At 43.3% G+C, this 15,851-nt stretch overlaps 1 protein-coding gene across 12 annotated transcripts in view; it reads left to right on the top strand.

The window, feature by feature from the left end:
* The window catches only part of MPPED2 (metallophosphoesterase domain containing 2), a 243,544-nt gene that overhangs the window by 222,693 nt on the left and 5,000 nt on the right, over positions 1-15,851 (top strand). For 11 of the 12 annotated variants that reach the window (XM_053283658.1, XM_053283667.1, XM_053283662.1 and 8 more), the window contains 2 exons: positions 8,947-9,062; positions 11,057-11,170. In XM_053283658.1, coding sequence (XP_053139633.1) covers positions 8,947-9,062; positions 11,057-11,170 — 230 coding nt within the window. Of the gene's footprint in view, positions 1-8,946; positions 9,063-11,056; positions 11,171-13,055; positions 13,961-15,851 lie in introns of those variants that run through there. The other variant, XM_053283668.1, reaches the window with a different exon arrangement.

Here is a 15,851-nt window from a genome sequence, read left to right as displayed (position 1 = left end):
CTTCCTCCCTCCCTGAGTTAACAGATTTTGTTCATCTTGTTTCCTCATGTAATGCACATAATGGCAGCCTCCTTCTCCTGAAGGGGCTCCTTCCTCCCTCACGACCCATCTTTTTGCAGACCCCTGCCTGCTATCCTTTTAGATAGATAGATAGATAGATTCCTCTCCTCTACAATCAAGAACATCTTCCAACCAGTAACAGTTGCATTCCAACTGACCTTAACCATCATAGGCTCCTCCTCCTTATCTGCATAGGGAATCCCCAATGCCCAATCACCACAGTGCCACAGGCTCCTCCTCCGTATCTGCATATGGAATCCCCACTGCCCAATCACTATGGTGCTTCTACTCTCACAGGTTCCTTCTCCCTATCTGCATATGGAATCCCCACTTCCCCATCAGGTGCTTCTGCTTGCAAACTCTGTCAGCCAATCACCTCCTTTCTACCACGTCCCCACACATGGCCTGTCTTGGAGAATTAATAATATAGATTTATGATCCAGACAATGGTTTCCCGCTTCCTCTACCTTCCTTTGGAATCCCCAAATTCTGTCCTAAACAGCAGCTTCCAAAGATGGAACAATGTTCCAAATGGTAACTTGTTGGTTCATGTATAACAGCAAGCTACAGTTGTCCAACCTGTAGTTTCAGATCATGGTATGCCAGCCACTTGCAAACCATGAACCCTTTCTCAACAACTGCGAGAAAGGGCTACCAGGTTTGCAGGGAGAGAGCTTACCTCCCTAAAGAGCTTACCTCCCCATAGGCGAGCATTCCGCTGTCGCTGGGCAGGCAAATTGCCTACCACATGGACACCAGCTGCTGCCAGCAACTCTGAGGGTTGGGGTGCCAAGATACGCTGCCCCATGTCATACTGCCGCAGAGCTTCAATAATGCACTGCACGAGTGCATGGTGCATTATAGGGATTCCCCCTCCCCGAGTCTGCCGCTGCGGCTGATACCCGTAGGCAGGTTTGCTGCCATAGTGCCGCTGGGATCAGGCCCGAACCTGGCAGTTCACACGCATGTGCAAAACTCGGCTGGGCTCCCTTAGCCCAGGTTTGCACGTGCGTGTGAATTGCCTCCATAGTTTGTTGGAGAATAACTAGTAAATCACAGTTTGGCAGTGCAAACCAACATTTGGCATTATGTCTGAACCATCTAATTGTAATAAACAGGATCAAGAACCTTGTACAGGCAAATTTAGGCAATCAGGATTCATAAATGTAAGTGCTATAAGTGGTTATATCAAGGTTATTATCCAGAGATGATAACCTCTATCCACAAAGCAAAAAGATTCCAAAAATATTCAGACACATTGAGGCAATTCTCACGATTGCCCTGGGCAGGCAGGAAGGCTGCTTTCCACTTACCTTCCCCCCAGACGACCAAGCAGGTCAGTTTTGGTGCGGATATCCTTCCTCTGATGGGCCCGAGGAATCACACTATTTTATTTTATTTATTTATTTATCAAATTTGTATATCGCCCCAAACTTTCATCTCTGGGCGGTTTACAATAACATAAACCCAATTAAAAACATATACAAAAACTTAGAAACACATTAACAATTTAAAAATAACCAGAAATTAAAACCCAAAAATATTAGGAATCTGAGAAAGCTTGGGCAAAACGATGGGTTTTCAGGTGTTTTTTGAAAATTGCCCGAGATGGGGAGGATCGTATCTCAGCAGGGAGCACATTCCACAATCTCAGGGCAGCGACCAAGAAGGCCCGTCTCTGTGTAGCCACCCAACGAGTTGGTGGTAACTGGAGACGGACCTCCTCAGATGACCTCAATGGGCGGTGGGGTTTGTAATGAAGAAGACGCTCTCTTAAATACCCAGGGCCTAAGCCGTTTAGGGCTTTGTAAGTTATAACTAGCACTTTGTATTTTGTCCGGAAACCTATTGGCAGCCAGTGTAACTCCCTCAGTAAAGGAGTAACATGGTCTCTCCAAGATGACCCGGAGACCAACCTGGCTGCCGCGTTCTGAACCTACTGAAGTTTCCGGACTATGTACAAAGGCAGCTCCACGTAGAGCACATTACAAAAGTCGTCTGGAGTTTGCCAACAGATGTACCACTGTTTTGAGGTCATTGATCTCGAGAAATAGGCGCAGCTGGTGTATCAGCCGGAGCTGATAGAAAGCACCTCTGGCCACCGCCTCAACCTGAGAAACCAGGGAGAGGTGTGAATCCAGAAGTACTCCCAGACTGCAAACCTGTTTCTTTTGGGGAAGTGTGACCCCCATCTAGAACAGGCAGATCAAAATTGTCTCCAGAGTTCGGACCCCACACAAGAAGTACCTCCGTCTTATCTGGATTCAGCTTCAGTTTATTCTCCCTCATCCAGCCCATTGCTGCTTCCAGGCATTCATTTAGGGAGGATATGCCAGCTCCTGAAGAAGTTGACATGGAGAAGTACTATTCCCAGTAAGAGCACCCTTAACCTTGGCTGAAAGCCAGGTTTATCAAGGGGGTTTGGCAGAAGGGGAGTGGAAGGATCTGCGAGAATCCCGCCATTACTCACAACCAGCCTAACCCTCCTTGGGGCAGCCCAGGCTGGGTTAGGCTGGTCATGAGAAAAGCCTCATTATCTTGTAGACACTTGGTGGGGAATTGAGCGTAGGCTGCTAAGGAGGAAATTCTCAGTACCGTAACCTGTCTCCAGTCTGTCCTCTAGGTCTCCAACATAAAGATCTTACTTTGCCCTTTTTCACGGATCGTAATGCATGTTTAATAGTATTGTGTCAGAAAGTAGAGTGCCTTCCAAATGGACAAATGGGATAGCGATAATCCCAAATTTAACTATCATTAGCAACCAACAATACTTCTTACTGTTCTTATTTAAAACTACTTGAGATCAAACAGCAGTTAATGTCTCTTGACAACATAGCAATTGTGCACAATTGCAAAGAATATTATGACCTATCTATCCTGTGTTCTCATTGAAACCTAAATCTGTTCGAGAAATTCAATCTTACTGTCTTTGTTCTGGGAAGAAAAACACCCTTTGCACTGGGTTTTCTATTAAGTTATTTTTTGCTTGCAAAACATGAGGATGACATAAGGCAAATGTCTTTAATTAGTGAAGATACACTCATTAGCAGCAACCCTAAATGGCCATAGTTTAATCTCTCTCATATCTCTGGGGTGCTTCTGGTTATTTTCATATACAGTTTTTATTAATTGCTTGTAAGATTGTATAATGTATTGCAGAAAATGCTTTATGCTGTTTGTAATAGGCATAAATTGCACTACCAAGAGGGTTTGCAGGTTTTCTACGAGCTTCTTCCCCTGGTGTCTGTGGGTCATAGTTTACAAGGAAGGCCATATCATGCATTCCTTGAGCACATGGCTGGTCATGTCTCTCAGCAACTTTTTAAAGACCAAAAACTTGAGAGCCCATGGCAAGGTGGTTCAAATGGATTCAGGATGCTACCACAAAGAGCCCTAAAGTACATGAAACACTTATTATTATTATTATTATTATTATTATTATTATTATTAACAACAACATTTATAAACTGCCCAATCTAGAGGGCATGTTATGCATGCTGAATCAAGGTGTGTACCTGTGATAGCTGCTTTGCAAAAAGGCATCATACCAGAATTCAAGCTGATGAAAACTGCCAATCTGGATAGAAAGTATGTGGCAGATTATGGACCCCTGAATCATGCATCTCAGCCCTACACTTTAGGTGCAAGCACAATACACTGACTGATGCAATAAACTCCAGTGCTTTCCATCTATCTAGTCACTCCATTACGAGGGATGCCGTTGTGCCCATCTTGAGAGCCAAGGCATGGTGATAAAGCAGTTTCCCAAGAACCACAGGCTTAAAATCCAATCAAAAATAATATTGTATTGACTACAAAGTGCAGGCTTGGGCATGATTAAAACATGCAGGGCATTCCCACGTGACACAGAACATGCAAGATGAATCACATCCGAGCACTAATACTCAATGAGCCCTTTGTCACGATCGATGAGAAAGGGCTTGAGGGCAAGTAGGGAGGAAGACTTGAAAAGCTTACCTCCCCACAGATTAGCCTTACTCCTGGTCTGGGCATGGAGATCACATGCCCAGACATGCCTCCTTGGGCAGCATAGAGGGTCAGAAGCTGGGACATGTCACCCTGGCCCCTGAAACTCTCATAATGCACTGCATAAATATGTGGTGCATTATGAAGACCCCCCTGATGCCAGCTGCAAAGATGATCGGAAAAATGAGGTTAAGGGAGTGCTATTCCCTTAACCTCATTTTGCAGGCAGGCTCTGGGGGCAGGTTTGCCACCCTGCTGCTGCCATGAGCCGCGCAACTCTCAGCAGCTCTCATGCACATGCAAAACCGGGCTGAGCTTCCTTAGCCCAGTTTTGCCTGTGCATGAGAATAGCCTCAACCTTTGTTAAATTGCTTGGGGATTCTTTGATGTGTATGCTATACTGACTTTTTGCAAGTGGGACTAAACTAAAGAGTGGGGGAAGGGAAGAGGGATAAGGTTATAAAGGGGAAGGACAGAGAAAGATCCAGACAAGATTGGGTTAAGAGGAAAAGTAGGATCAGTAAAAGAACCCACAGAGGGGGTGGAGAATGGACAAGGACAGACCGAATTTGTTTGGGAAGATGAGGTGAATTGGGGTCAGTCTAAGGACCAGGAGGGGAACAGAGAGTAGAAACAAGCGTATTCAGGCAGTATTGGGCAGAAGGAGGGGTTTAAAGTTGGTCCCCAGGACCGGAGAAGGGAGTGGGGGGCAGTGCAAGTAAAGCCCAAATGAATTCTGGGAAAGAAAGCAGATCGAGCCCATCCAGACATCTAGAGAGGGCAGCAGAGCAAGGTTGGAAAGGAAACCCAAACAGGCTCAGGTAAAAGAACTAGAAAAGGTCAGTGAGATTCAGCTTCATTCTGTTGAGGAAAGGGTATGACACAGTTTCCCCACTAAAGGATGAACTTCAGAGCAGAGTTATGCAAGTGATAGGGAGCGTTGCATCTCGGGAGAGGAAACTTTAGGTGGTAGAGGTCCCTGTATTGCCAGGGGCCACTTAAGGGGAAATGGATGATGGTTAAAGAACCAGAACCCGTTGCAAAGGGCATGGTAAAGTGAACAGAATCACTTTAAACAACAGGGGCACCAGATCGATACCTCTGGCTGGGAAATTGGCTGTGGTTGTTTGGAGCTGACCACTTGGTCAAGGGACCCTGCAGGGATCTGTTCTCACTCTGTGGAGGAGTTGACCACCCTCCCTGTGGGAAAGGGGCAGGTCCCCTCCCTCCAGCCTTGCTAGCTAGAATCTTGCCGTCTTGCATTCACTAACACTCAGGATACACATACACTCAGGATGAGAGGCCTGGGTTGGGGATGAAAAGTAAAACTCATGGGAGCTGGAGGAAAGAATATAAATTACCTGTCTGAAATGGAGGTAATTTACCTGTCCAACATGGAGGGAAGCCAAGGTGTGAAAAAATGGGGTGTGGTGGTGGAGCAGAGGGGCTAACAATTTTTAGAACAGATTCCAAAGATTGAGGGGCAATTTATTGAATAAAAAGACTGCTTGCTCAGTTCTCATTAATTAACTGAGATGCTCCCCATGTACAGTAGAAAAATTTATTCAAAAAGAAGCTAGACAAAAAGATATCCTGATAATGATACTGCTTTCAGACAGCTGTTCTGTTAACCTTTGTGCTTAGGGGGATCATAAGAATAGCCCTGCTGGATCAGGCCCAAGGCCCATCTAGTCCAGCATCCTGTTTCACACAGTAGCCTACCAGATGCCACTGGAAGCCATAGGCAGGAGTTGAGGGCATGCCCTTTCTCCTGCTGATACTCCCCTGCAACTGGTACTCAGAGGCATCCTGACTTTGAGGCTGGAGATGGTCTGTCGCCCTCCGACGTAGTCGTTGATAGACCTCTCCTCCATGAAGTTATCCAAAAACCCCTCTTAAAGCTATCCAGGTTGTTGGCTGTCGCCACATCTTTGTGGCAGAGAATTCCACAACTTCATTATGTTTTGTGTGAAAAAGTATTTCATGCGTTGTGTGAAAAAAAGTAAAGTTGTGCCGTTGAGTCGGTGTCGACTCCTGGCAACCACAGAGCCATGTGGTTTTCTACAGGAGGGTTTTGCCATTGCCATCTCCCGCGTAGTATGAGATGGTGAGGCTAGGGGAGGCTAGCCCAATTTTGCCCCATTGTGTGAACCACTGGGCTCGGCTGCAAGCCCGGTGGTTCCTAGGCAGGTAACCCACCTAAGTACCTCTCCCCTAAAACTGCTCCGCAAGCCTGGTTTTAAAGATTGTGAGTAGCCATGGCTACTCATGAGTAGACCTCTTGAGGGGTGTCTAAAAGCCACTTCCCGGCTCTGGGGGTCTCCCCAGTATGCCCTGCATGCTCGCGCAGGGCATACTGGAGCTTCCGGGGGTCACACGGCCCCCGAGCTCCCCAGCCCCCACCGGCTCCGTTATGGCCCAGGGTTCCCTCCCTGCTTGTGTGCGGGAAGAGCAGGTTTAGCCCGCTCTCCCCGCTCACCCTTCTAAACCAGGTCTCACTGATCGTGAGACCCGGCTCAGTGTCTTTCAGCACCTTCCTATATTGCTGCTGCCTGATATAGGAGTTTCCCATATTCTGGGAAACACACCAGTGGGGATTCGAACCAACAGCCTCCTGCTCTCTAGGTAGGTTACTTCTCCACTGCACCATATTAGGACCGCTTTAAAGGCCACCAAAAAGTGAGTAAGCTTTCAAGTTATCAAAACTCTTATTCAGGCTGGATGTCAAACAAAACAAACAAAGAGAGAGGCAGGAAGTGAGAAGGATGTTGCTGGACAAGAGGAAATAAACCAATTTGTAGTTTGTACAAAGTCTTAAATTGGAATGAGAGAGTTCTTACACAGAATTAATTAGGTTAGATTATGCTTGGAGCAACAGATTTCATGTTGCACTAAAGGTGATAGGATATCAAAAGCAGCAGGTTTTGGTACTCTGGGTTTTTCCCAGAACAACAGGGGACCCTGAAATGTTTGCTATAATAATACTGCCATTTGCCAAAAAGAAAAAAAGGAGACGTACCACTAATTAACGGCAATAGATTAAACTTCACAGGTGGCTTACATCATTTAAAAAGCAATAATACAAACACGTAAGTAAATATTAAATCATATCAAAACAATAGAAAACAAAACAAAGGGAAATAGCAGAGACACAATAAAATAACCAGGAAGAACAAAAAACAACAAAAAGTAAGCCAAATTCTTAACTACACATAGGTACACATAGGTCTTCAATGGGCAAAATACACCAGAAAAGGCAACAAGATGAGCCTCTCTTGGCAGAGACTTCCGCATCTACAAAGAAGGCCTCTTGTTCTCACCAACTGCACCTCTCTTGGTTATGAAACCCAGTGAAATGATGAGACTACTTGGTACACTGAAATAAGATTAATATTTAAAAAACTTTCAGTTCAAGTTGAGATTTAAGGGGCTTACAATATTCACTTCTGCTCAGAAAAGCATGTCACATTAACTTCCACACCATGTAATCAATGTAGTCTTGTACAGTTTTGTATACTATACTGGCTTTATAAATTAGGCCCCATCACCCATTCTTTCCCTTGTTCTTTCTGCTCAAAATTGGGCTAAGGAGGGTTATGTCCACGGAGAAATCCAACAGGATTCACTAATCACTTGCGAATAAGATGAGTTCACATCACATGAGATGCTCATGATGAATTTCTGCCTGACTCATCCCTACAAGGCATAGTGGTTCATCAAAATGCCACTTACTGTAGTAAATGTCCAGGCAGAAATTCAAAAGGTCCACAATACTTGCTGCAGATGCACCTAATTATTTTTTGTCAAATGCATTTAGTCATAATCCACAGCACAGTATCCCACAAATGCTAAGAGAATGTGTCATCAACACCATGCAGTTTTATCTACACTTTCAAAGCATCCAGCTATGGTCCTCAAATAACTTGCACTGGATTTTAGAGGCACCTTAAGCCTTGGGAATTAAGGGGAATAACTATCCAGGTTAATTCTAATTGCTCACATCACGGCCAATAGTGATATTAGCAATTGGAGGATCTGGAAAGGAGTGGATCAAATCTTTGGTTCCTCCCACGCACTCAAGTGGAACTTATTCCAAACCTGAAAGATGATATTTTAATAACAGATTCCATAGCCATGACCATTTATTTTGCCATTTGATCTGTGGAATTCAAGGGCACTGGATTTGGTAATGACAGGTGGTAGCACTTGTCATACAGTTGCTTTCGACCATGCAGGTTGGATGGATGACTGGCAGAATGTCCAGGACCATAATGGGGGAATATAGTTTTTATACCTCTCCTTATGCAAGCACCACTGTCCCTATATTTCATACATCTTTCATGATCAGATTATATATGATGCATGGCTGTATCATGACAAAATTCAATGATTGAATATATATTGAAATGAAACTTTCTCTTAGATTTACTGAAATGCCTGCTCTCATACTGTTTTGCCCACCTAAACATCAATTTTCGGAGAATAACCTTTGGCAGTCACTAGTGTCCTATGGAAAAGTAATTATTCATAAGAATCAATCCTGCAATCATCATTTGTATAATTAATGTAGCAAATTATAGCTTTTCTACATCTTAAATCTATGCTCTATGACACAAATTTTGCTTAACATTCCTTCTTCCTTTCTCTAGAAAACTGTGTGGCCAGTTGTGTAAGATCAGTATGTCAGTGGCGTAGACCTATTTCACTATTAACTATCTCTGCTCTTTTTTTACTCCCCACCCCCATCTTCTACCTTTTTACTTTTTTTGGTCTACACATGATCCTGCACATGATCTTGGAGAAGCACTATGTACAGAGAATTTGCATTGCTGCACCAATTTAAAAAATGAAAATGCCTTTTCTTTCATAGTGACACAGTTTATCTTATTTCCTCCAAAGGACACCATGGTTTAATGGATGGGGCTTTAACCTACCCAGAGGCCAATCTTTGTTGGACAAGTGGAATCTTATTCCTGAAGGCATTGATATATTAATGACCCATGGACCTCCTCTTGGTAAGTGACAAGGAAGCTGATGATGTCAAGATAGCTAAAGCAAGGAAAGTTTTCAGTGTGCATTTTCACTCAGTCATTAAAGGGCCCTCAGTACAACATATATAATCAAGGGTATATATGGAAAAAGAAAGTGGGTCACCTTTCAGTCCTCCAGAACAGAGTTGTACCTTTTCTGTTTCCTCTACCCACACATTTCACTGGTTAGAAATATAACTTTAATTTTTATTTTGAGTTACAAAGTTGCATTTATCATTACTAAACCATTCTTAATAAACTGGACCTTAACCTACACAGCTAAAAATAAGCAGCATGTTTAGTTTTTAAATTTTCAAGCTGTATTTGTTACCTAAATACGAAATTAATGACATGAGCTAGTTAAATGTATGTCTCACTGTGTTGAAATGCTTTAGACAAATTTGTCCCTGGTGTAACACCTTTGCAGCTGAAGATAAGTAACCCAAAGGAGAAAAAAATGCAGCCTTCATTGAGATTTGATTTAAATTTTGCTCCTCTAAGATTTTCCCATCCTTCTGATCTTTATGAATGCAGTAATCAAAACCACAGACTTCTGTAATCATCTAAGCCATTCTATGGATTTTCCGCATTATCTGTAGAACATAAATATATATTTTTCCTTTAAAAGTACTCATTTAATACTAACTTGCTAAGATTCATTTCACTGCCCCGTTTTGCTGTTTTTGTGGCCAGATCTCAGGAATAACTGTCTGGCAGTTATCAAACCTTAAGTTCCTTTAATTTTAATGAGGTTTAAGTCATGACTAACTAGTCTAGATGTTGCCCAGTGTTGTGATCCAGTAGTTTCAGTGAGCATGTGAGGCTCCGAATGGGGACTGTTCCTTTCTCTTCAGTTCATCATCCCTTAGCATTTGCAGAGTATTTGTTAACATTCAAGGATGCCTCCTCCATTTCATGCAAAGGTAAAGTGAGCCATCAAGTCGATGTTGACCCCTGGTGATCACAGAGCCCTGTGGTTGTCTTTTGGTAGAATACAGGAAGGGTTTACCATTGCCATCTCCCACGCAGCATGAGATTTTATTTATTTATTTATTTATTTATTGTTAAATTTATATACTGCCTTTCATTAAAGCAATCCCAAGGCGGTTTACAGCAAAAAAATTTTTAACACAAGATGGTAAAAAAGACACAATTAAAATATTAAGTGGGGGAAAGAATATTAAACAAATCTGATTAAAAATTTTAAAACAAAAAGCATAAAAGCAATAAAGATTATAAAGAGCAGCAGCAGAGAATCAAATAAATGCCTGGGCAAAAAGCCAAGATTTTACATTTTTTCAGAAAGCTGTGATGGAGACTGAGGAGCGAATAACCATGATGATGCCTTTCTGCATCTTCCTATATAGCTGCTGCCCAATATAGGTGTTTCCCATAGTCTGGGAAATATACCAGCGGGGATTCGAACCAGCAACCTCTGGCTTGCTAGTCAAGTCATTTCCCCGCTGCGCCATTAGGTGGCCCTAAAAAGCCACAATAGAGACCTCTGAAGGGCACACAGATTATCTGTATAAGTAGGGGCTGTTCCTTTGTCTTTTAAACCTAATACCAATCAGCATATGGAGAAGCAACCATGGCAAGCTATCATTATCTGACCAGTTTGGCAGAGTACATTGTGAAAAGAGGAAGCAGAGGGGGATGCACCACTGCCGGGAACAAATGTCATAGAACCTCACGTTAGGCAGAAGAATCTATACTTGTAGTTTAATAAATCAAATTACATGGAGAAAAATGTTAATTGAGAATGAGGGAGCAGATTTCAAAGGAAAAAAATCCCAATGAACCTAAAAGAGGCAAAGTGACAGTGAAAAGTTTCTTAAAAGCCATTGTCTGCTTTAATGGAGATATTAGGGTTACAGATGATGCAATAAACCTTCAATGAATTATGGCTTCCTGAAAGTCTACATGAAACTTTACCTGAATAGAGAAAATTAAGAGTATTGATTACATTATGCTTTTAGGGTTTCGAGACTGGGTTCCAAAGGAGCTGCAAAGAGTTGGCTGTGTAGAACTGTTAAATACAGTACAAAGGAGAGTAAGACCTAAACTCCATGTCTTTGGTGGAATCCATGAAGGTAAGAAATAGGACTTTGTATAAGGATGTTCACTGAAACTATAACAGTGGTAAATCTCTATGGTATTCAGTGCCAGAAAGGGATTTTCAGATCAAGACCAAGCATAAATGTGATATTATTACAAAATTATTAGATAATATCACATTTAGATTTTATATATTCTTTTAAAATATATAATGATGGCTATACAAACCGTTATAACAAATTACATCACACAATCATCCCTGTTTCCACAAAAATGTGAGAGGAGAAACAGGAATCGATGGGGCAAAATGATGGGCAGTTTTTCAATTAATCAAGTTGGAAGAGACTGAAAAGTCCTCCCCCTAACTACAAAGAAACATTTACAAGCCTCCACATTTCAATTCTGATAATCCAGTATACCAAAAGGACCCATCCATAAAATATATCATGCATTAAAAACTATAAATTTTTATGTTCTAATTTAACCCTCTTTGTGGCGAAGGAGACCAGAAGAGTGTTGTTAGTCTTTGCAAAGTGTGACATAAATCATGGGTGGTCCCAAAGCAGTGAGCAGATATATTATGAAAAGGTGTTTGCTTGGGGAAGTTTCCTTCTTGAACTCAGATTGGTCAGGACCTGAACAAAGGTTATCCACCAAGTTTTACCAAAGAAAATGTTTGAAAGTTGAATCTAAAAACGAAAGTGAGGTAAAATCGAACTCCCTGCCCTCTGATGGTTCAGGAGCATTGCTTCTTCATGCATCAAAAGCTGAAGCAACAGGACGTTGAGAGAACCTTGCACCTGGACTGCCACAGTGGTGCTTGCACTGGCATCATCTCTGTGCTGTGCTGATACATTTGGAACTCAAGCAAGGAGTTGCAGGGTGCACATGTGAGTGCATCCAACCCTTTGCCCTCAGAGGAGCATCCTGTCACACCATTAGCTGTCGTCCATCTATATATTTAATCCCCGTAGATGTGCCTCAGCCTCTGTGGGGATGCGTCCCGGCAACCCAGCTGATTGGCTGGGCAGCGGAGCAGAGGGACGCACCTGATTGGCTGAGGTGCATCTGTGGTGGAGGCCAGGGCGGCGGTGGGCCTGGCTCGGCTGGGGAGGCCGGCGGTGGCGGGGGCCCTGGCCCGGCCGCGGAGGCTGGCAGCGGCAGGCCCGGCCCAAACGCGGAGGCCGCCAGCGGCGGCGGGCCCGGCCCAAACGCAGAGGCCAGCAGCAGAGGGCTCGGCTCGGCCGCGGAGGCCGGCAGCGGCCCGGCCAGAGACTGGGGCGGGGGGGGGAGAGGTAGCCGGCCCCAAAAAACGCACAGATGCTCTGTGTGGGGGTCGGCTTGTTTTATCTTATTTTTGTTCTGAGCAAGAATTTTATACAATCTGAAAAAATGAAGAACATCTTTAAACAATTTTAGAGCCAGTCAAATAAAAGAGACTGTCTATACTTATTTTATGTGCAGCAAACGACTTTATTCTGCATGTTTTTAAATAGAAAGTTCAGGATGTGGACTTTCTATAAAATATTAGAGCAGACAGTGAAATAGAATCTAAAATGAAAGGGGATTTTAAAGAAATATTCTGGATTGCATTTCATATATATGGAGCTTGTAGATATTTCAGATGATATTTTCAAAGCATCCTGTCCTGATGTTAATTTCAAACCAGGGAAATTTCTAGCACAATAAGCTTCTGTAGCTGGGCATGAGGTAATGAGACATTACTTAAAATACATTGTGCAAGTTTTTAAATATTTAATGAACATTGGTAGCATTTATATCCTAGTGAGATACTAGAAGTTCTGTCTGGAGAGAGAGCAAGGCTTTGTGACCTTGCAACTCAAAAATTACACACTTAAATGCCTTTATTTCATCCCCACCCCGAGTTTTCTCTGCCCACTCTAATTAAGCTCTCCATAGGCTCACAGAGTTGGAAAATTTGTAGAGGAGAAGATGGCTCACTCAATTGGAATTGTTGATTTTCCCCAAGACCACATGACTTTAATGCAAGTGAATTTTTATGCTGGGATTATAAAGTTCTGTAAATAAGATACTTTTATTGAAAAACTTGATACAGTCTTAACGAAAGAAGCATCTATACAAGTACCCTTATACATCAAGGAGAAGATTGAACCTTTTTGTATAAATATTAATGCTTGGATATCAATGCTAAGTGAATAACAGAGTTCACAAAAACCCCTTTACTACAACATGCAAATTGCCTGCAGCTTTTGTAGTTGCACTGCAAGTTGAAAGTAATCAAACTTCCAGTGGCATTAGTGTTAGGCTGATGGAAAGCAAAGGGCTCTTAACATGGGAATTAATTATGAAAAACTACTGGGAGGCACAACATTGTACAATTTAAGTTTACAACTAGGGTTCATAATGCATGCAGCTAGTATAAAAGGGATTTAACAAGCATTCAAGTACACTAACACAATACAAAAACTGCTCAGTCAACTCATGTGAGTGGCCCCATCCAATGCAAATAAACTGTGCATTAAAATGAGAGGAATACATTTTTGCCTGAATCATTCTTATTGCTTGCCTGTCAGGCTGCCCAGTCTAGCTGGGTGACTATATACATGCAGAAACAGGTTTCCACCTGCACATTCGTGACAGGATGGAAATCATACCCACAAACCTATGCTGTGCATGTGACTCCCCAGCCTGATCTCTCAGCTTGGGCTACACATGCCTAGTCCTTTAACTGAACTGCTGTGAGCCAGCTGATTGTTAGATAGAGCCAAGCCCAGTTTTTGCTGATCGTAAGAACTGCCGGGAACCACACAGGAGCAGCAGTGTGGCAGCAAACCCCACAAAGAGGCCACCCTCTTAAACAGGGTTAAGAGAGCTAGTGCTTTCTTAGCCCCTTTTTTATCGTCTGCCAGCCCCGGCTGTTTGTGGGGTTCCCAGCTGTTTGCGGAGCTCCAGGCTGGCGTCGGCGGATCACCATAATGCATTATGGGAGTTCTGGGGTGCTGGGGTGATGCTTTCTAGCCCCCAATCCTCTGCACTGGCGGGTGCAGTCAGCAGTAGTCTGAGCGGGCGGGTCACCTGCCCAGCAAAGTCAGAGGGATTGTCTGCAGGGAGGCAAATGCTAGCAGCCTTCCTCCCTGCTCTCCCTCGAGCCCTTTCTCACTGACCATGAGAAAGGGCTTAGAGAGTATGGATGGGGAGGCCGGGCCGGAATCAGTCCCCTTCATCATCCCCTTTCCACCAAAGAGTGGGATTTCAATTTATTAGAAAGTTCTGTACATGTACAATCATATCTGCTCCACATACACTCTTTTGGATCAGCCCAAATGTAGCATCAGTAAGGGCAAAACTTTCCATTTTTTCCTGTGCCATTCATCCATGCCCTATAGAAATCTATAGATATTATTCACAGTTATCTGATGCATAAATTTGATGTCTTGACCTCTGCTTGACTAGTATTTTATTGAAAACAAAACAGCATTACAGTTCATTGTTTTAAAAAAGGATTAGAGAGAGGCCACTCAGTAACTGTAAATTATTGTTCTTTTCAATAGCACATGTTTTGCCCTCAGTATCTTGATAATTAATGCTCATGTGCCAAAGATCTGTATTGAATATATAAAAGGAATGACAGGGAAAAAAAATATTTCCTGTGGCTTCAATCTTTCAGTTCAAATCTAATTATACAACATTGGTTTTTTATGAAAATTAGGGGTGTGCAATTTGGGATTTCGGGTGATTCGGCTCGGACCCGAACCGAATCACCCCTGTTCTGTTTTGTGCCCGAATCTGGGTCACCCGAATCACCCTTGATTCGGTTCGGGTTCGGATTTAATCCGAATCTGAATCTGAATCAATTTGGGGGGGTAAAAAGGGGCCCAGGGGCAAAATTTTGGGGTGGGGTGGTAGTGCCCAATGGGTAGAGTCTACCACCCCAATTTCAGGGGGATTGGGCAAAATCCTGATTTTTGGTGAATTTTTAAAGTTTTAGTGACTTTGGGGCAGTTCGGGGGCATAGCATGGGATCTGGGCAAAAGGAGTGGGGTGGGGTGGTAGTGCCTAATGGGTGCAGGCTACCACCCCAATTTCAGGGGGATTGGGCAAAGGGCTGATTTTTGGTAAATTTCTGAAAATTTCATGTCTTTGGGGCAGATTGGGGCATATTGGGGCAGAAAGTGGGGCCTGGGGCAGAATAGTGGGGTGGGGTGGTAGTGCCTGATGGGTGGAGGCTACCACCCCAATTTCAGGGGGTTTGGACAAAGGGCTGATTTTTTGAGAATTTTTGAAGTTTTAGTGACTTTGGGGCAGTTTGGGGGCAGAAAGTGGATCTGCCCCAAAATAGTGGGGTGGGGTGGTAGTGCCTAATGGGTGGAGGCTACCACCCCAATTTCAGGGGGATTGGGCAGAGGGCTGATTTTTTGAGAATTTTTGAAGTTTGGGTGTCTTTGGGGCAGATTGGGGGCAGAAAGTGGATCTGCCCTAAAACTTTAAAAAATCGCCCAAAATCAACCGTGAACCCAATCACCAGAAATTCTGCCCCAGAAAGTGGATCTGCACTTTCTGCCCCAGAAAGTGGATCTGCACTAAAACTTTAAAAAATCGCCAAAAATCAACCGTGAACCCAATCACCCGAATTTTTCGTGCCCGAAATTCAGGTGATTCGGCTCGTGCCCGAAGTTTTTTCTGAGGTGTGAATTCTCATTCTATCATAGCAAATGAGATTTTTTTCAATTAAAC

The sequence above is a fragment of the Hemicordylus capensis genome, chromosome 1, assembly GCF_027244095.1.
Source record: "Hemicordylus capensis ecotype Gifberg chromosome 1, rHemCap1.1.pri, whole genome shotgun sequence".
Classification (NCBI taxonomy): domain Eukaryota; kingdom Metazoa; phylum Chordata; class Lepidosauria; order Squamata; family Cordylidae; genus Hemicordylus; species Hemicordylus capensis.
The sequence above is the reverse complement of the archived record's forward strand: the minus strand, read 5'-3'. Positions and strand labels throughout refer to the sequence as shown.